Consider the following 22564-nt stretch of genomic DNA (forward strand, 5'->3'; position numbering starts at 1 on the left):
AAATACCTTACGTTCCCTCCTATGAGATAATGCTAGTTTGTGTGTCAAGTTGACATAAGACTAGCCAGCACATCACTTTACTAAACCAGCATAATTCCTAACTGCATTCTAAATACTTGTCTTTGGACCCACATATAAGTGTAGTCCTTACCTCTCATGAAGGAAACTTCTCTTTTCAATGGAGGGAGACCATTACAGAAAACCACAACCAACATAATGCAGAGTTGTGGAGCCCGGTCAAAGGGAAACATCAAAAAACAACTTAAACATGTAAGGCTCAGGGAACACTGTAGAAGAGGGGGTGGAAAGACTGTAAGAGCCAGAGGATTAGACAATTTGCTGTGAGACTGTATCACCTAGAAATGTCAGAAGCTACACCCAAAAGGCTCACCAAACATGACTGCTTCCGTATCAGCTGAAGAAGGATAATAGTAATAGACAGGCCAAAGTAGATGGGGAAAGATCAGGAGGCCTCAGCCTACACAAAGAACTGCAGGTAACTAAGGAATGTGGAGAGGAGAAACAGTCTTCCCTAGGGAAGAGGACACCAAGAGGTTATCTAAATATATATATATATATATATATATATATGTATATATATATATATATATATATGCAAATAACATCATATAGACTGAGCAGGCTATATTTGTGTATTTAGTAGTACACATACATACACACACACACAGACACACACACAGACACATATATACAAATATGTATGTGACAACAATTAAGAAAAAGGCCATGAATTTGAGAGCAAGGAGGGGTATACAGAAGGGTTTGGACGGAGAAAAGGAAAATAAATGATGCAATTAAAACAAGGAACTAATTTTAAAAATTGTATTTTAGAGCCTTTAAAACTAAACTTTTCATAAAAACTTTAAAAATAATAAAATATTCTGAATCACAAAACACTTTTAAACATAGTACACATATAAATTGTATCTAAACAAATTACATCCACATGTGTGAGATGCTCATTGGCTTCTGTGCAGATATAGCATATAAAATAAATGCATATTGTACAAGTAAGATTCTTTTGCTATTTGGCAACATTTCAAGAACATGGTATATGTCAGGCTGGTGGTAATTACAGAACAAGGTTTTCTAAAATTTGAATGCACTGTTGACAACTGAAGTCTATGGAAAGAAAGTCCAATTTAGTCTGCAAAATCACGTTTGAAGCAAATTACTGTACATAAAACACTCAGCTAGTTTTTTAGCTGATGTCACAGGTGTGGTGCTCCAAGATCTAACACAGCCATCCACTGAGGCACACACATGTCTGAGTCTGAGTGTGAAATACGAACATTATTATGGTCTAAGTAAACCAACCAAGAGGCAGAGCTGCAGCCTGAGAAGTGAGACTCCTAGCATCGAGTGTCATCATGAACCTGATATTTTACATTTCCAGGAACTGCCGAGCTTAATAGTCCTGAATTGGTAACTTCAATTTAGGACAGATTTTTTTGTTTTGTTTTGTTTTGATTTTTAAAAAATTTTCTTTTGAGAGGTGCTGCAGGGGTGATGGGAGGATCTGGAAGGATGGGAAGTGGGTGGAATTAGGGTACATGATATAAAATTCCCAAAGATTCAATAAAGAAATTACATTAGATTAAAAAAAAAGTAAAAATCATTGACACATAAACACTCCTTGAACCCAGGGTCATAAGCCCTCTATTTGATCTTAACATTCTCTATACACAAAAGGTTTCTGATATTTCTAAAGTCAGGAACATGGATAATTAGAAGGGTCTGGGAGGACTCTACATGGCACACTTGTCTGAAAGCCTCTGCAGATGACATGGCTTCTAAACTCATGAGAAATCAGACAACTCCCATTCTTGTACCTCAGCTCTTAGGAAGTAGTAATAGCTTTTTTTTAAATGTCATATGATAATTACTTGGACAAAATAACAGGACTTTTGAAATTCATTTCAAAATGTTCTGTTGAGATAGAATTCCTGCTGACACAGCAAATCCTCATGCTGCTAGAGTTCACTGAAAGGCATATGTTGAGTTATCTACCTTAGTTATTGGAAAAGATGAAAAACAGATTTTTTAAAACCTGAGAAAGTTTTATTAATTATGAAGAAAAATGAAGGGATTATTAGGAAACATAATAATACCAGTATTCTATTAATTACCCTTTAAAATACTGTTTTACTAAAGCGTTTATTTTTTTTTTTTTGGTTTTTCGAGACAGGGTTTCTCTGTGTAGCTTTGCGCCTTTCCTGGAACTCACTTGGTAGTCCAGGCTGGCCTCGAACTCACAGAGATCCGCCTGGCTCTGCCTCCCGAGTGCTGGGATTAAAGGCGTGCGCCACCACCGCCCGGCTAAAGCGTTTATTTTTAGAAATAATTTACTAGCTAGGTGGAGGTGGCACATGCCTTAATTCCAGGCAGGCAGATCTCTGAGTTCAAAGCCAGTCTGGTCTACATAGTAAGATCCAGGACAGCCAAGGCTGTTATACAGAGAAACCCTATTTTGAAAAGAAAAGAAAAATTCAGTAAAAAAATAATATAAGTAAATGATTTGAGCTCATTGTATTTGCCATGATTTTGCTGATGTAGAAATGCTAGTCATAATTTTTTTATCGAGACACTAGACTTGATAGCAAGGTAACAATAAAGAGTTAAAAAAAAAACAGCCGGGCAGTGGTGGCGCACGTCTTTAATCCCAGCACTCGGGAGGCAGAGCCAGGCAGATCTCTGTGAGTTCGAGGCCAGCCTGGTCTACAAAGCGAGTTCCAGGAAAGGCGCAAAGCTACACAGAGAAACCCTGTCTCGAAAAACCAAAAAAAAAAAAAAAAAAAAAAAGAGTTAAAAAACAAATTAGCATATAATAGGCTCAATTTAGCTCACCAGCGTGGGTGCATTGAGAGAAGATGGCATCCAGAAGTACATTCACATACCTGCAAGTAGGAATTGAAGACGTGGCTTTGGATTTCATCCATAGTGTCTGTTCCGTAGGAGACAGTGCCCAGATGGAGCCGCTTGAATACCATCTCATTCTGAGTGAGAGTCCCTGTGATGGGGAGAGCAGCAGCAGTGAACACAGGCAGGGCAGGGAAGGCCCTGCTGCTCCCTAAGGAGCTCTGGATGGGATGGCTGCTGGTCACATCTTTGACTGTGCCCTGGGACACCTGTTAGAGATGCAAAGTGCCTGCAGAATGCTCATTCTGACAAGGAGCCTTAGATTTTCCTAAGCATATCACATTAACAACCTTTAATAATGGAAGGGATTCTTGAAAAAAAGAAAAGCCGAGTCTCTGTTTTTGATTCAGATCTGTTAACTGGCATAATAGCAACTTCTGCTGTTCTGAATAAGGCATAAACTAGGAAGCTAAGTCACCACTGACTCAGTCACAGTACTGAGCTGGAGAACAACACTACCTAGCCCCACATTAGCATGGCTTAGCCTTAAGACTTAGCCTTAAGAAGACTGACTTTTTAAAAGCAATCATTATTGGTAGAAAGATAAATGCTCCAGATGTTTAACCCTTAGCAGACATTTATATCACTTGCTATGAGGAGAAAGGTTTATGAAATGGGAGACAATTTCCTTAAGGTGAGTTTCTAAGAAAGCCATTAGGACATACTATTTAACACTCTCTCCTCAAAGCAGAGTCGAGGCATTAAAATGACTATGCCCAGGACTGCAAATAAAGTTGAGCCATGTCTATCTCATTTAATGCAAACACACATGCAGTGTATGCATATGATTAATTCACCTTGTTTCCCAGAAGTAAAACAACAAAGGGATGCTTAAATGCCCTTTTAACAGGGAAGTGGGGGCTGCCATGCAAGGCACTTGACTCTAGTTTCCACTGGGGCTTCTGCACTGACCTCAAAGCACATACAGCAGGGTTACCGAGACAGTCAAGAAGTGAGAGGTGAGACAGGCAATGTGATGGCCATTTCTAACCAAAGTTGGGCTTTTCACATGGTTACAAAACATCTGCCTTTTACTTTCTTTGGCATATATGATATTGACAAGACCTATCAATGACTAGTCAGAATTTACATTCAAAGCAAAATGGGTTATTGACTTGGAACTTTCTGGAAGAATACAAGATCTTCTTTACAAAAGAGCAAATTTGTATGTTTTGTTTTTTAGATACTATTTTGACAAGCCCTCTTATAAACAGACATATTTTATTATAGCATTACAAATTCCTCCAGAGCAACATTGGCTGTAGCCTTGTGCACTGACTGTGTGCACTATACATCTTGAGAGAACTGGAAATGAAACCACTTACATGAGACATAGTTTATGGCAGTCTCAAAGTGGAATTAGCTTCAAATACATGTTCCATTAAGTATCACAGCAGCAGCCCAGCCTCCAGGTGAAAAGGAGGAGCTCTGTACATGGCATATGATAAAGATCAAAGGTAATGAAATAAAACACTAACTGGTAAGTAAAAAGTTCACAAAGTATGTGTTCCCAAAGTTCGCAATAGTCTAGATGAATTATATACAAAAACCTTGTTTCAGATGACTTGATATAAATGGCAAATTTTTTTTATAGATTTTTCTCCTTGATGATAACTTAGAATAAGCCAAGAAGGTCAACTTTTTATTATGAACAACTTTATATTTAAAGTTAAAAGAATACTACAACAAACACTGTTATAGGTTAGACCAATAATGACAAGTTCTTTGTTTAAAAATTTATACTAACTTTATTAGTTGGGAACTTTACACGTTTTGATCATATTCCTCCTCCTCCTCCAACTCTTTACAGTGCCATCCCCACATGCCTTCTCCCCCAGCTCTGTGTTACCTTTCCTGCCCCTCTCACTCCACATCCCTTCACTCCTATCCCTGAAGGCATCAAGGCCAATTTGTGCTAGCCAAATATTTAGATGTGTGTCCTTCCATGGCAATGTGGTTGACTTCTCATAGAGAAGAATGGCCTTCTTCTCCCAGAAGCCAACAACTGCCAAAAACTCTTGTCAGGGTGGACTGTCATGCCCGACTCCATAGTTCTCTGTTTTCAGGCAGTCTTATGCAAGCACTCTTAAGAAACAACACTGCCCCTCTGCTGTGTTCTTTGCTGCCATGACTCAGAGCCGAAAGCCTTTCCTCCAGAAGGTTAGGGGTTGCAGTCAGCATCTCCTGCACCTGGAGAGTCTCCTGTGTCCAGAGTCCAGCTGTGCTGCTGCACGTGCAGCTTGTCATCCCCAGGGGTAAAGCCTCACCCTGCTTCCCTCAGAGCCCCAAAACTTACTGCAGGTGCACACTGTGTTTCCTTTATAAACTGTTGTACAACCATAATGAACTCTTGCTTTTATATTAGATCTTTGTTAACTGCGTTATAGGGACATCGTGTTCATCTGTAGGAGGCCTGACTGACTAGCAAGACCCTCACCACCACCTCCTTACAATGAAATGCCACCAAAGGTAGCACAGGGATCTCACAGGCATCCAGGTGGCACAGTGGATGTGTAAAGTCCCAGACAGGTAGGAGGTACCACCAACTCAGCCTCTGCCCCTGCTATCACCATACCCTAGTTCTTCCTTCTTGGCTCTCTTTGGGATCCTCTTGAAGGTGTTCTTAAACTCAAGGTCTAATATGCTCTAACACACTTCCCACCTGTGCTGTATTTCTAAAATAAACATCTCTTCACGGCACTCTTGGGATTAAAAGGAACCAGTACCCTTTTAAATATAAACTGCTTAATAAATAAATATAAAATACAGTTTTTCATTATGCAGTCTAGAGCTACTTTCTTTACCTTGTTTGACACTCCTTCCTCAGCAAGGGGCCACAGCCCACAACTCCCACACTTCCACAAACTTCAAACGATGTGGGAACTGCTTCTCTGGCAAACGTTCATTACAAGGCACCAGCAAACACGGAGTTAGTGTACTTAACAACCTGAGTTCAAATGCCCATAACCTGCTTGCTGCCAGATACTTTCAACACTCTTTGTCTTTAGAAGAAGGGGTCAGATAAGCCTGTAAAATAATTCATGAAGTCTCTAAAACATAAAGCATGGCAGTATGGATTCCTTTCCTCAAAATCCTACAGCTAAAGAGACAAGCAGGAAAAAGCCTTATTTCCAGAGGCCCTAAATGCAGATAAGGGAGGCAAGGCAGGAAACACTCAGAGAGGGTGAGTGCTCCAGAGACACCACCAGTGTGACATGGAGAAGAACTCCTCCAGGGGGCAGCATGAAGGAAGCCAGTGTGACATGGAGAACTCCCCAGGGGACAGCATGAAGGAAGCTTTAAAACTGTGGGCACATTGATGCTCCTTGAAAGCAGACCAAAGCGATAGGGCCCAGGAGAGGCCAAGAGAGAAGGGAGAGAGGTGTGCCATGTCAAGAGGACACAATGAGGAGAACCAGTGCCAGTGTGTGTGTATTTGTCTGTGCCACAATGAAACTGCCACATAAGTCAGGCTAGTCTCCAACTGTTGATTTTGCCTCAGCTTTTGGAATAATGGCATTACAAGTGTGTGTCACTGTCCTAGCTAGGTATCCTAACCCCAAATGCTGGGGATCAAATCCCTGGCTTTGAGCATGTTATGAAGCATTGTATCACTTAATTATACTCCCAGCTTAGACTCTGTATTATCTTACTGTCATCCCCAAAGCCCAGGTCTTAACCTGGAATGAAAAGAGCTGCTGATAAAAAGAATGAAGAAAACAGTTTAATTAAAACTGGAAACAAGCATGATATGGTGTTGCTCAAACCTTTAATTCCAGCACCCAAGCTGAAGAGGCAGGTGGAACTCTTTGAGTTCCTGGTCTACAAAGTTCCAAGTCAGCCAGGGATGTACAGTAAGACCCTGTATCTCAGAAAACAAACAACCAACAATAAAACTGAAAACAAACAAACAAAACAAGGCCTAGGGACTAAAGATGCATGGGAGAAGGCATATATGACACTATGTATTTGAATCATACACCATTCACTTGATGGCATATTTTTTTCCAGATTACTGGCCAAGAAAAACCTTGCATTTCAAATGCAACAGGTCCACAGTGGTATCGGATGCTTTCCCAACACAAAGACATATCATTACAATCATTCCATTCAGACTATTTCTAGATAGTAAATTTAGGGTTTGAATGTGGGTCCTATTTTAATACATCACTTTAGTCATCCTTTTTAAGCCTGTGATACAGTATTTCCAGCCTAAGTTTCCCAAGTTCAACAATGCTATCTACTGTCTAGCAATCTGCTTCTTAGCATCTTTAAAGAAATCTCCAGAGTAATTCCAGACATGCACAAAGAAAGTGAAAACAGAAAACACTAAAATATTAAATACATTGTTGCATACTACATAAGGTTGAAATGATGGAAAAGGTAACTGAAGGCCAGGTTACAATATTATCTCCTCCTTCTAGGATATTATAATAAAGCTCTGATTAGATTTCTTTCCTTCTATTATGTAGCCCAGCTAGCCTCACTTGTAATCGTCCTGCCTGTGCCTCCTGAATAGGTATGTGTCACCACACCCATCTCAGGGTTCAGATTACTAAAGACCTTTCATTTAATTGTTTATTTGGAGCCAGGGAGGATGTCATAAAGAAGTCAGAGCAACAACTATGTTCATAGCAGCATTATTTGTAATTTCCAGAACCTGGAAACAACCTAATGCCCTTCAACTGAAGAATGGATAAAGAAAACATGACATATTTACACAATGTAGTACTACACAGCAGTTAGAAACAATATCATAAAATTTGCAGGAAAAAGGATGGAACTAGAAAATATCATCCTGAGTGAGGTAACCCAGACTGAGAAGGACAAACATGGTATGTACTCACTCACAAGTAGATACTAGATGTAAGGCAAAGGATAACCAGACTACATCCCACAGCTCCAGAGAAGCTAGCTAACAAGGAGGACCCTAAGAAGGACACATAGATATCCCAGCAAAGGAGAAATAGATGAGATCTACATGGGCAAACTGGAGATGAGGGGGTGGGGTAATGGAGGGCAAAAAATGGGGGATGAGAACATAAGGAAATGGGAGGTTCAAGCTGGAACAGGGACAGAGTGGGAGAGCAAGGAAAGAGATACCATGATAAATGAAGGCATCATGGGAATAGGAAGAGGCAGGGTACTGGGAAAGTTCCCAGGAATCCACAAGGATGACCCCACTTTGGACTACTGGTAACGGTTAAGAGGGTGTCTGGACTGGTCTACTCTGGTGACCGGATTAGTGAATACCCTACTGTCATCATAGAGCCTTCATCCAGTTACTGATGGAAGCGGATGCAGAGATCCATGGCTGGGTGCCAGGCCGAGCTCCAGGAATCCAACTGATGAGAGGAGGGATTCTGTGAGCAGGGGACATCGAGATCTATTGTTCTGTATAAATAAAACACTGATTGGCCAGTGGCCAGGCAGGAAGTATAGGCGGGACTAACAGAGAGGAGAATTGAGAGAACAGGAAGGCGGAGAGAGACACTGCCAGTCGCTGCCATGACAAGCAGCATGTGAAGATGCCGGTAAGCCACGAGCCACGTGGCAAGGTATAGATTTATAGAAATGGATTAATTTAAGATATAAGAACAGTTAGCAAGAAGCCTGCCACGGCCATACAGTTTGTAAGCAATATAAGTCTCTGTGTTTACTTGGTTGGGTCTGAGCGGCTATGGGACTGGTGGGTGACAGAGATTTGTCCTGACTGTGGGCCAGGCAGGAAAACTCTAGCTACAGAGATCATGATGGGAAAACGTGCAGAGACGACCAGCCACACTAGTGGAAACCCAAGAGCTGTGGAGCAATAGCTGTGGAGCCCCCATAGGACTGGACTAGGCCCTCTGGATACGCGAGACAGTTGTTTAGCTTGAACTGTTTGGGGGCCCCCAGGGAGGGGGTTTGGGATCTGTCCCTGGTGCATGGGCAGGCTTTTTGGAGCCCAGTGCCTAGGGTGTGACACCTTGCACAGACTTGGCGCAGGGAGAAGAGGCTTGAACCTGCCTCAGCTGAGTGTACCAGGCTCTGCTGACTCCCCATGGGTGACCTTGACTTGGGGGAGGTGGGAGTGGGGGGTGGGTTGTGGGGGAAGGCTGGGGGAGTGGGAAAAAGGAGGAGGGGGGGATCTGTGGTTGGCATGTAAAATGAATAGAAAATTTCTTAATAATAATAAAAAAAGAAGTCAGAGCAAGTTGTTAAGGGTGAACAACTAAAAGACTATTCTAAATGAAATTGCCTTCTAATTCAACCTTGGGATAGTTTATTGGTAGTATATAAAAACACAATTCATTTTTATGAATGATTTTGTTTTACATACTTTGGCTATTAGGTTTTTAGGGGATCCATGAAGATTTCCTATATACAAGACTGCATTATACATAAGCAGACAGTTTTACTCTCCTCTACAACATGGATGCCATCCCATGCCCATTCATTCAAAGGTGGATAAATAAAATCAAGTATATACATACAAAGGAATAGTATTTATCAGAAAAAAGAATGAAGTACTTACTATATACTACACTGTGGATTAACCTTGAAAGTATTCTACTAAATGAAGCCTAATACACAGAGCCCAGATGTTTATATCACTTTTATAATGCCCAGCAGCAAATCCACAGGGACAGAAAGCAGGGCCAGGGTTGCCTGGGACTATGAGTGGAGAATATATTGAGTGAGGAGTAATTGTCAGTGCAAACAGGGTTGCTCAAGGGAGTAATGAGAAATTTCTAAACTTGAACTGTGGTAAGCACTATAAAATAGTTATACCAAGTGCTGTGGAAGAGAGGTGAAGCCTCAGTTTTTCATTTGACTGAAGCTACAATGTAATAACTGTATATTAAAAATGTCTAAGTGGGCCGGGCGGTGGTGGCGCACGCCTTTAATCCCAGCACTCAGGAGGCAGAGCCAGGCGGATCTCTGTGAGTTCGAGGCCAGCCTGGTCTCCAAAGCGAGTTCCAGGAAAGGCGCAAAGCTACACAGAGAAACCCTGTCTCGAAAAAACCAAAAAAAAAAAAAAATGTCTAAGTGGTAATAATGTTTGAAGCAGTTCAAAACTGATATATTCAAACCACTGACTAACACTGCCCATCAGATAAAAAAAATGAAGTGTCTCTGATATTTCAGTATTCAAGTTAAGTATATCCTACTTGACTGGGTCCTAGAATCTGGAGTGTGCATGTAGACAGGTGGTCCTTTAGGTGAGTGCCCAAAATATCCACATTGCACAAGAACCTTGAGAACATTCTGTAGAGTGTTCTCGACAGAACAGCGTGGCACTTCTTCCTGTACTCATCCAGACTCTCTCTCCATGGCATCACAGGTGGGGTGTAGCACCAGAGCTCCCCCTGTCTCCACTCCAGCACCCATCACAGCTCACACACTTGGGGATTTCTAGACACTCTGTCATTTTAACATGACAGAGACCAATGGGTTCCAAAGTGGAGACTATCAGAAAGGAGGTGCTGGCTACAAAACCAGATGGTAAGGGAGCCCACATCAAAGAGAGAGAATGACACTGACTTATTTATGAGACACAGTTCCTGTGACAACAGGTCTTCTTATGATATCTAAGAGACAACAACACAGTAGTCTTTTATAAAGCAGAGGCTTTTTGGACTGCAGTGAGCAAGGCAGGCAAAGAGGGAATGGATTTTTAAGAAAAACGTCCTGCAGGCATCATTCTCAGGGTGGCAACAGATGCAGTCCACGCTGGGAAGCAGATGTGAAGCCTCTGATCAGAGCCACTAGGCTGCAAGCTGCCGGTACATCAAGATTCTGCCAAGCCATAAAACATGGACAGACAGGGGCTTTTGACAGACCAACAGAAGAAGCCAATTACAGTGCACAGGGACCAGCTCATCCCCAGGACTACAGGATTTCCTGTGAAGATTCTAGCAAGGCAACACAGTGACTGTGAGAAATCACTGATTCCAGCAAAACCTCTCAGGTGATGACTAAAATCACTGAACTTTACATGCATTGGCCATTAAGAACATATTATTGAGTAGGGGATGATGGCACACACATAATTCCAGCACTCAGGAGGTTTAGGTAGGATTATGAGTTCAAGGCCAGCCTAGGCTATGGAGTGAGTTCTCTCAAAAAACTAACAGGACTAGGGAAATAACTCAGTTGGTAAAGTATGTGACTCACAAGCACGAGGACCACACTTCAATCCCTAGAAACTACTTTTTTTTTAAGTTAGCCAGGTATGGTGGTGGCGCACACCTTTAATCCCAGCACTCAGGAGGCAAAGGCAGGCAGATCTGTGCCTCTGAAGCCAGCCTGTCTACATAGAGAGTTTCAGGTCAGCCAGGATGACATAGTGAGACGCTGTCTCAGAAAACAAACAAGAAGTTGGCATGGTAGTGCATATGAACCCGTAACCCCAGAGCTGGGGAGGTGGAGATATGGAGATCCCTGGGGTTCAATGGCCAGCCAGGCTAGCTTACCTGGGTTCCAGGTGAGTGAGAGACCCTATCTCACAAAACACAGTGGGGAGCACCTGAAGAACACCCAGACTTGTCCTTTGGCCACCACACATACAGGTATGAACATTCATATGCATCCATGCACACACATATACAAATCAATCAATCAAACACACATACACACACACAAAACAAAAAACAAAAGCAAAAACACTGTTCATGTAGTTAGCCTATTTTCCTCATCAATCAGGCCTTTCCCAAAGATTATGTAGGATTCCTATTACTGGAGGCATCTACTCAGTCGCTGCAGCCTGTGTTGAGTATTTCAATCAGTCTAAACACCCAAACTGTTAATTGTACCACTCACATCCAAGTACAGACTCCAGTGATTGGCTGTCCTAGTAAGACAGCATGTCTGCTGCACATGACTACTGCAGCTGCCACCAGGATGGAGAGACCTGAGTGCCCTGCTGGTTTAGAGGACATTAATAATTTACTCTAAATCTTAGTTTCAAGATCTGCCTTCCCTATATACACTAACTAGTGCGCATGCGCACACACACACACACACACACACACACACACACACACACACACACACACACATTTTGTTGTTGTTATTGTTATTGCTTTTAAAACCCATGCGAACAGCATTTCCCTCCCGACGGTGCTGTCCTATGAAACTCACAATATTCAAACCTGAACAACATGACAGTTTGGATAATGGATGCTATAATTAAAATATAGGTTAAAAAAAATCCTGTTGTTTCAAGTAATGGTTTTGTTCTACATGAAGACAAAAACTTCCTAGCAAAGGAATTAATGTATTGCTTTAATAGGCTTCTCTGTAAGTTAAGTTTGAAAATTGATGAGTTCACTGCAGCATTGTTCTTTAAACAATGGCATTGTCAAATGCAACCAGTGAGGAGATTGAAGTTCTCCCAGCAGATTAAGTACAAATTATCCGTCCCCCTGTCTCAGCATCATCTGTTCATTCATCACATACCGTCTAGTATTCCTGGTCAGTGTCAATATGCTCTGCATCCTTGCAGCTAACAGATGTCGACTCTTGTCGAATGAATTACTTTATGTTTCACGCGCTGCTGGCCGCAGATGTGTCACTATAGCAACATCATTAATTTCAGATCTTACCGGAAACGTGCACTCCAATCAAACCTAATTATACCACATTGCTTTCTTGTCCACAAGAAGGAAACTATAATGCAATTATTGGGACACTTCATTTTCTATTCTGCTGTGGTAAATGAGAGAGCCACTGTGATGGACGCTTCTTGTCAAAAAGCTTGTTGATGAAGCACAAACCCAATTTACAATCATATGAAGGGCCACCTTACAATTATATTAGTAATGTAAAGCTCCTCGGATGCCACCTTACACTGAAGCATTTCAGTAGGAATTCAGCTCTTATAAGATGTCTGAAAACTGACTGAAGTCTGAGTGCTGCACCTCTGCTCTCCAGAACCAGAGCGGTTCACGCCAACAAGCATACACTGCTGCAACCTCTGCTGCAGCTGAGGACGCAGGTACCAGCAGCTAACACCTGATCCGTTTCTGACACATATGCTCAGGAGAATACCTGGACTTGCAGGAGAATACAGAGCCATTACTTATGTGACTAAAATAGAGAATATGAGGCGGAACTAGCAATTTACATCCTGGAACATAACACCACGAGTGCACTGTCTCAGCGGGACACAAAAGGGGCTAGGGGGCAAGATGGGCCCTGTTAGACCTGTCCAGATTTCTGTTTGTGCTCACCTACTGACCTGTCCCTAGAGCTGTCCAGCAGTTGCCTCTGAGCTGGAGCGGCTGACAACTCTCACTCAGCAGAGCGACGATGTGTCTGAGACCACAGTTAAAGGGGTGGCCACTACTCACTCCCCTGTCCTTCATCTGACTGTGTGAAATGTGTATGCTTTTATAAGACTGAGGAGGGAGAAATGAAACGCCACTTAGCTGCTGAAAACAATAATTCTATCATTTGTTCTCTATTATCCATCAGCCTATGGTTTAGTCAGTGTGGCTTTTATGATAGACCATGGCAGATGTACCACCTTCAAGAACCCTTGGGAAACCCAGGGATCAGGGATCCACCCTCCCACCCCAAACCCCACAAGACAGGTCAGGACCCACCCTGAGAACAGGTGATGAGCAAGAGTCTCCCAGGAGATAGCTTTAGGGAGAGACTGCAGCTGGAGATGCAGCTGGAATAATGACAGCACTTCTAAACAAATGGCTAGACAATGGAAAAGCTCAGCCAGGAGGGCATGTTCTTCAGCTGCTCTTAGAGTGAAAGGCTTTTTCAGAAAGGCAATGGTGGGCAGGCATGGTGGCTCACATCTGTAACCCCAGCACTTGGGAGGAGGAGGTCGAAAGGCTACCGTGAGTTCAAAGCCAGCATGGGCTACATAGTGAGTTGCAGGTCAGCCCACGAAGCAGAGGAAGAAGCCATCTCAACAAATAAACAAGCAAACAAACAAGTGAAAAGCTGTGACAGCAACTTGTTTGTTCCCCAGTACATTCTATACAGTTCTGCCAGAATTCTTAAATCTCACACCAATGTAAGAAATAGATTATTGTGATCCATTTTCAAGGTGAGGTGAGTTTGTAGACACTAAACTCCTCACTACTCTGGCTGGAGCCTGCTTGTCTCAGGATTCTGAGAGCTAGAATAAGTTCTACTTTATTGAGCCTAGGATTGGAAAAGGGGGCAGGAGGAGCCTCAGGTCCCAAATTCTTCACTGAATGAGGCTTTGCGTCCTAGGCCAGCGAGATGGGGATCTGAGCAGTGGTGGTGGTACCTTTAAAGCCACTGTCTGTTGCCTGGTCAATGCTACTTTTTGCTTTTCATCTATGTGACTCCCTTTCTGCAGAACTATGTATTCAAAACTGTCTCCTGTTCTCTAGTCTTTTGGATTTGTTATCGTCTAATCTCAAACACTAACATTGCTTGTATCTGAGAAGCACTGTTTAGCTTCAAAAGCAGCACCAAGAGAAGGGAGCTTTGGGTTTCAGGAGTTTACCTAATGAACTGAAATTTCACAGTGGAAAATGGGCAACTGTAATTAAGAATCTCATCCTCGTTTTTTTAAAAGAAGGAAATCAGCATTTTAAGGAGGACTAGAGTCACAAAACATTTACATATTAACAACAGCAGGCAGCCAAAGACAGACATTGAAAGTGGAAATGACTAGGACAATTCAGGTCAGTACTTTGCTTATCAACACTACTGCTGATTCCAATACCCAAAGCACCTCAGGGCCTATACATATAGCACAGAGATTCCCAGTGCCCATCCTACTCTGACATCTGGACTCCTCATCTAGACAGTCTCTCCAACCTCTGCTCTGACTTCCACAGAAGGTCTGGCACCACTGGTGGTAGTCAAGTGAACTTTGAAAACCAAACAGGAAGAAAAGCTCTTGAGGGAAGTAGAAGATGTGGTACATTCCCCTAGGGAACACCAACTTAATGAGAAGCTTCCCCTCAATCCATGAGGTCAGAGGAAAGGCTGGCAGGAAGGAGCAGTCAGGGCAACCCCACACCTGAGTAGAGGGCCTCTGCCTTGCACCAAGCTCCAGCATACTCTGCCTAAGTGTAAGCCTTTGGAAATGAGAAAGGTCAAACACTATAGAAAATATATTCTCCAACCACAGGGAAGACAATTACATTAATGATTTTAACTTTATGTCATTGAACATTATTCTGTAAAATTTTCTGGTTTGTTATTTGTAAACACAATAGATTTTTCTAGATTAGTTTTGCTAAAATGACCTACCAATTCTTATATTAATCTAGAAATTTATTAGATTTTCTATGTGTGTTATTTGCTAATAAGTACCTACTAATATAGCAGGTACTTATTTTTTGGTAGTATCAGGGATTAAACCTAGGGTCTTCTACACGCTGGCTGAGCCCTCCACTGAGCCATGGGTCCAGCCATGTTTTACTTTGTCTCCGAAGGCAGGGTCTTACTAAGGTGCTCAGTCTAGCTTTGTACTTACTCTGTAGTCCAGGAAGACCTTGGATTTGCAATTCCTCCTGCCTCAACACCCACCCTTCCACCAAGCAGCTAGGATTACATCCTTCTTTTCTTTTCTTTTTTTTTTTTTAGTTGTTATGGTTCTTTTTTTAATTAGAAAATTTTTTTCCATTCACTTTACACACCAATCAAAGATCCCCCTCTTCCTTCCTCCCATCCCCTAGCTTCCCCCTCCCAACCTACTCCCCACTCCCCACCCCCAAGAAGGCAAGGGCCTCCCATTGGGAGGCACATCCAGTAGATGCAAGTTCAAGCCCTTCCTCCTTCCTCAAGGCTGCACTAGGTGTCCCATCATAGGTAGTAGACTCCAAAATGCCCGCTCACGCACCAGGGATGGATTCTAATCCTACTGCCAGCAGTGCCCCCAGCACAGGGATGGATTCTAATCCTACTGCCAGTGGTGCCCCCAAGCAGATCAGGCTATACAACTGTCTCACCATGCAGAGGGCCTAGTCCAGTCCCATGCAGGCTCCACAACCATCAATCCAACTTTCATGAGTTCCCACTAGTTTGGGTTGGTCATCTCTGCAGGTTTCCCCATCATGATCCTGATGCACTTGCTCATAGAATCCCTCTTTTCTCTATTTGACTGGACTTCTGGAGCTCTGCCTGGTGTTTGGTTGTGGATCTCTGCATCTGCTTCCATCAGTCTTTGTAGAAAAGCTCTGTGATGACAGGGTATTCACCGGTCTGATCACTGGGGTAAGCCAGTTCAGTTCAGGCACCCTCTCCACTATTTCTAGTAGTCCAAGCTGGAGTCATCCTTGGGGATTCCTGGCAACTTCCCTAGCACCTGGTTTCTCTATCTCCAGGATATCTCCCTCTATTATGGTATCTCTTTCATTGTTTTCCCCTTCATCCTTGTTCCAGCTCAACCATCCCTTTCCCTTATGTTGTCATCCCCATCCCCTACCCTCCATTGCCCACCCCTCATCCCCAGTTTACTCATGGAGAACTCATCTATTTCCCCTTCCCAGGGAGATCCATGTGTTCCTCTTAGGGTCCTCCTTGTTAGCTAGCTTCTCTGGAGCTATGGGTTATAGTCTAGTTATTCTCTGTTTTACATCTAGTATCCACTTATGAGTGAGTACACACCATGCTTGTCCTTCTGAATCTGGGTTGCCTCACTCAAAAACCTTTGACTCTTTCCTTGCTTTTCGACATGAATTAGTACCTCAAGTATGATAATGACTATGTTACCTTTTTGTTGCTCCTAGACTTGGGGAAAAGCTTTAAATATCCCACTGGTAAGTGTTAATACTTGCTACATATTATAGATTATATGTTGGGAGTAGCCTTTTCTATAATAAAGACAGTTCATCCTCAGCTCTAGTTTGCTAATGAACTTCATATGTGGAAATACTGAATTGAAATTCATCAAATGCTTTACTGAATTGGAGGGGGTCCCTGGGTTTTTTCTTCTTATGGCAATGTTGTAATTTATAGTAATAGATTTCTAAATTTAAACAAGCCTTGCAGCTGGATCACATCTATCTAGAGCTTCACACATTGTATTTTTCTTGATCACAGGGCTTTAAACAGCAAAGTAAAGGGCATCTCAAAGCATTTAAGTTTTATTATGAGCTTTTCTTCTTAAATCATAGATTGGCAATGACTTCTAACAAATGTCTCAAACCTGTTATGCTTTATCTATTATTGTATATTTCATTGTGGCTTTTTCCTTAGCTTGTGCAGAGTTTTAAATATTAAACATTACTAGACTTGGCACTTTATTCAGAAATTTTACACCGACATGCAAGAGAGACACTTTTACCTTCCCTGTCTTGCTCTCTCCTCATCTTGTTCTGGCTTCTGTTTTCTAACAATAACATGTCCTCTCCACTGTCTTGTCTCTTAATAAGCGAGTTTATATATACAAAGTATAGTGATAAAAATACCATAAAATTATCTTGGGCCAGTGTTAGGAGATTCTTCTGAAGATGATTTTTAATAGTTCTAGGATGGGGTGAGATGGCTCAGCAGATAGAGGCACCTGCTGTCGTCAAACCCAGTGGCCTGACTTCAATCCCCAGAACCCATATGGTGGAAGGAGAAAACTGACTCCGCAAGTTGTCCTCTCATCTCCATGCTTGTAAGGTAGCATGCACATGTGCCTACCATCCGCACCAAAGAAATAAATGTGAAAATTTCAAAAAGAGATTTTTCAGGTGATAAAAACTATGTCTTCTGGGTCTGATTTAATGGCTTATATTTCCCAGAGAATTATTCTATTGCTTTCATTTCAAAGCTGCTGACAGTAAAGAACCGATATTCTTTTATGATTTATTTTAAATATCAACATTGTAACTTTGTTCAATTTGCTTGCATCTGTTCTCCCCCACCCCAGATTCTACTTTCAAGTTGAACTTATTTTATTAAGTCTTTTCAAAAGACTGGCCAGCTGTATTGTACTCTGTTTTATCTTTAAAACTGTTTATTTCTAGAGAAGGGATCTTGCTATGTTGCCCAGGCTGGCCTTGAACATAGACTCAAGAGGCTCTTAGCCTTCCAAGCAGCTGGCCCTGCAGATGTGCACCATCACACTCTACCTGCTCTTGAATACTACAACACTGTTTTCTGTTCTCACTTTAGGATCTCTTCCTATGTCATTGACTCCTACTGCTCTTAAGATTAAATTTTATTCTCTCTTCTTTTTGAGACAGGATCTTCCTATGTAGTCCTAGCTGGACTATGTAGTCCTAGTTGTCTGGAACTCACTATGTAGACCAGGCTGGCCTCAAACTCACAGAGAGCCACCTGTCTCTGCCTCATGAGTGCTGGAATGAAAGGCATACACTACCATGCCCAGTCTCCTTTTTTTCATTGAAAAACACAAGTTCCTTGAATATTCCACAGGCAAAGATACCCAGTGATTATGTGTGCTATTTCTATTTTATTCCTAACTTCTACCATTTCTGATGTTAGGTAAAGACAGCAATGATTCTATTTGCTATTTGCATTGTGTTCCTAACTTTTCCCATTTCTACCATTCTACTGTGAGTAGGCACACCCACTCCTTGCAATTCACTGAGACTTGACTAAGATCTAGCTCATTCCAATCTGCCTAAATTTCTCACACACACTAGATGAAAACATGTGTTCTCTAGGTGGCAGATGAAGCAGTCAATCTATTCCATGAAATCAATGCTATCAGATTTTCATTTGGCTGATCCCTGCCTGCTTGGATGATCAATTACTTAAAGTGATGCTAACATTTCCTCCTATGCTAGCAGATCCTGTAATTTTCTCCTGCATCACTTTGTGCTTGTACATTGAGACCTTTAAAGCATATATATATTTTCAACCTTCTTTTAGGAAAGTATCCCTCTTTTCTTAAATAGTGCTTTTTATTTTAGAGTCTATTTTGTTTGATATTAGGGTAGAAGTCAGGTTTTTTTCAATTCCTAGTTACCTTAATGATTATTCTTCCTTATATGTTTTGTCCTTTTTAAAAATAGCTCAATCAGTTATTTTTATTTAAGTGTTCAGTGGTTTAATTGGTTTTTTTTTTTTTTTTTTTTGGTTTTTCGAGACAGGGTTTCTCTGTGTAGCTTTGCGCCTTTCCTGGAACTCGCTTTGGAGACCAGGCTGGCCTCGAACTCACAGAGATCCGCCTGGCTCTGCCTCCCGAGTGCTGGGATTAAAGGCGTGCGCCACCACCGCCCGGCTTGTTTTTATCAATTTTAGAACCAACAAACATTAGGGATGCCTTTTTTCCTTCTGTGTGTCTTAGTCCTTCATTACTAAGATTTGAAGTCTCTCTGTGCTCATATATCTATCTTTTGTTCTCACTGCTGGTTGGGGCTCTAGACAGTATGAACACTCTACACTTACCTATTTATTTTTAAAATTCATTTTTGAGACAGTGTTTCACTTACATAGCCCAGGTTGGCCTTCAACTCACAACTCTCCTGAGTCAGCCTTCTGCTTACAGGTGTGCACTACCAGGTGGGCCTAAGTTCTACTGTAAGAAAGGTTAGTCTGTGTGTATTATAGCCAAATGGTTTGCTTTGCTAACCAAAGTAATATTATCAGTATCATTTTATAACCCCCATATAGATATGCACACATTTCTTTTGGGAAGGAAAAAAGGTGTATAACTACTAAAAAGTATAACACATGCTTTTCAATGATATAGCCAATCTGTTCATCATATGGTAGCCTATGCAATCCTTGTGCAAACAAGTAGGAACTACTATCCTGTGCTTGTTAAACTGAGAAAGCCTGGTTACCTACATGCACTATCATTGATTTAGGTCTTCTTTCCCATATATATTTTTTTTTTTTTGGTTTTTCGAGACAGGGTTTCTCTGTGTAGCTTTGTGCCTTTCCTGGAACTCACTCTGTAGACTAGGCTGGCCTCGAACTCACAGAGATCCACCTGGCTCTGCCTCCCGAGTGCTGGGATTAAAGGCGTGTGCCACCACCGCCTGGCCTTTCCTGTATTTTCACGCCAAGTGTCCTAACTGTTGCTGGGATACAGGATACCAGGTTTATACTTTTACCTAAACTCTCCTAAGGACTAAACATGTCCTGAAGGTTGTTCCAGGCTTTGTGTTCCTTTGCTCATATCATTATTCTGGCATGACTCTGGAGAGTCTGGTTTAGTGTCTCTATCAGCAGGACTAGGCAGCTCATAGCACTGGGGTAACTCTACCCTGTAGTCCCCCTCCCATGACTCTAATGGACTGGTTCCGAACAAAGGCTGCCTCGGAACCCTGAGCAGCAGTGCACACACTTCACTGGTGGATACTTGTACCTGCCCGCCTAAGCACATTGGCTGTGCAATACCTCCTCTCCAGACTCTGGTATGGAGAGTTCTTCCTCCCTCTGTGTGGCTCACCCTAGGAGCTATCTGGAGCTTCAGTATGCTTGGTAGTGAACTCCTTGCTCCAGATCTTTCAATTCTGGAATGCTTTTCACTTTTCCTAGCATTGCCATAGACTGAGATCTTCTGTAACTTCCTGTCTGCTCACTGGAATTGGGAAAGGAAACTCCTAACCCATTTCCTCAGTCTAGTTTCCTGAAGCAGAAACCTCTATGTCCTAAGTGAGTCATTTGTACTTACAAGCACCATCCATCCTTTCTTGATTTTCTCCACCTGGTACTGTACTGAAATCCAAATAAAAATCCCCAAACCGGACCCTGGGTTACACTAAACTTCCAAATTCTCCATGGGAGCCAATACCTACAGAATCCGGAGTTCATATTTATCAAATGGTTAGTTACATTTCTTAGGAATGTCACTTTTTCCACACACCCATCCAGGTCCTTAGGTTCATATCCACAGTTTGATAAAAGCATGTTACCATGAATAGGAGCTTTATTTTCACCTACACCTAAAGGGCTGTTTTGAGTATTTTAACCAGCAACCTGCCATTTTGCTGATTTAATATTTTAATTAGTTTTCAGTTGACCACCTTGGTTGTCACATTTGTAAATATGTGTTCTTTCCTGATTATACACCTACTTCTACGTCTTATCTTTTTGCAAATGGGAATCATTTTATAACAATGTAAAATAATGTTATGAGTGTCAAGTCTAACTACAAACTAATACTAATCACAGGTGATGTTGAATGTTGTGTTGGGGACATATTTTATTTAATTATGCTATGTATGTTGCTTTTATTTCTAGTTCACTAACACTAGAAATTTAAATCATTATCTTTTATTTATTGCATTATAAATTAAGAATTCTGTAACAGAAAAAAATACCAAATAAGGACAAAATAAAAATGGAGCTACAGCCCTGTCTCGAAAAAACAAACAAACAAAAAACAAAAAATGGGAGCTACAGAATGGGATAAATAGATGTAGTAATCTTTACAGGAGAGTGCTATTGTTTATAAAACTTCTAACAACTCAAGGATCATCCTACAATAAACAAATACACATTTTGCTCTTCAGCCACTAAAGAGGTATGTAGTAGCTGTGAGAAAAAATGTGAGATTCTATAAAATTCAAAATACAAAAATAAGTCACTTAAAGCTACAGCAAAGTAACATTTCACTAGCTGTCAAGATAGTGAAGGTATGAAAGGATGGAGATTCATCATTTAAACAGCTTTCAAGAAATGGGTCTAGAAACCTACAAATCCAGCACTCAGTTATGACACATATCATGTGTAAACAGAGTATTTCTGATGTTATCTGGTCCACTGAAAGACAAACAGAAGTGAACAGTACCTGTTTTGTCTGTCAGTAAGTACACCAAGCGTCCAAGTTCCTCTGGTATTGTGCTGGTCCGAACAACTGTCCCAGGAATATTCTCATCTTTCATAATCATCCATCCATATGCTGCTTTGCCCATGTCCAAGTTTACCCGCAGACTGCCAAGTGAAACCATCATGATGGTCAGTGAGTCCAGACCTATATAACAGTCCACGCTCAATGGACTTACACACATACTTTAGTTTTTATAGAAATAAATAACACTGGATTTCAGACTTTAAAATAAATATTTAAGTGAACACATGATTTTATACTCTAGATAATGTTTACAGGTAATAGTTGGGTGGATAATTCCTTTCATATGAGTTACAGTATGAGTTACAAGAGAAGCAGGCAAGTGGTTCTAAGTAGCCCATTAACACACAGAGTACTGTGGGCATAAAGAGGAAAACACATATGCTTAAGATTACTGTGAGAAAATATGTGAAAAGGGTCTTGAGGCATCTGGAATAGGCACTTTGCTTCTTACTGATTTTTTAAAAAATATTTCATGTTTTTTAATATTACCTATTTCAAATCTGTATGTAACAGACTATAATAGATGGTCTCTGGAATGTCTTCCAAGCTTTAATTAAAGGGTGGCGATATAAGAACATACTCTAAAACTGCCCACTGGAGGAAATAGTCTCAGCACACCAATTATGTGCCAACTCAAACATGTTCATCTCTCTCTCACCATGGAAACTCAGCAGACAGCCATGGGGATGAAAGTGCTATTCATCAACCATTTATGACCTATCAGCATGGTAATTCATATGGTTCAACCTATTAATAAATACACCTTTGAAAAACAATATTCAGGAATCAGTCAACAGCAAATGTATAAATTAAGAAGCATCAAACTAGCATAACTTCATTAATTCATATGTAGGGTTCCCACCTTAAAAATCA

The 22564-nt window shown here is 41.4% G+C and overlaps 1 protein-coding gene across 6 annotated transcripts in view; it reads right to left on the reverse strand.

Annotated features, from left to right (window-relative positions):
• The window catches only part of Atp9b (ATPase phospholipid transporting 9B (putative)), a 242264-nt gene that overhangs the window by 50583 nt on the left and 169117 nt on the right, over nt 1-22564 (reverse strand). For all 6 annotated transcript variants that reach the window (XM_052742665.1, XM_052742667.1, XM_052742669.1 and 3 more), the window contains 2 exons: nt 21629-21771; nt 2919-3031 (listed from right to left, as the gene is read on the reverse strand). In XM_052742665.1, coding sequence (XP_052598625.1) covers nt 2919-3031; nt 21629-21771 — 256 coding nt within the window. The remainder of the gene's footprint in view (nt 1-2918; nt 3032-21628; nt 21772-22564) is intronic.

The sequence above is a fragment of the Peromyscus californicus genome, unplaced genomic scaffold (genome assembly GCF_007827085.1).
Source record: "Peromyscus californicus insignis strain IS unplaced genomic scaffold, ASM782708v3 Scaffold_17__1_contigs__length_78620276, whole genome shotgun sequence".
NCBI classification, from domain to species: domain Eukaryota; kingdom Metazoa; phylum Chordata; class Mammalia; order Rodentia; family Cricetidae; genus Peromyscus; species Peromyscus californicus.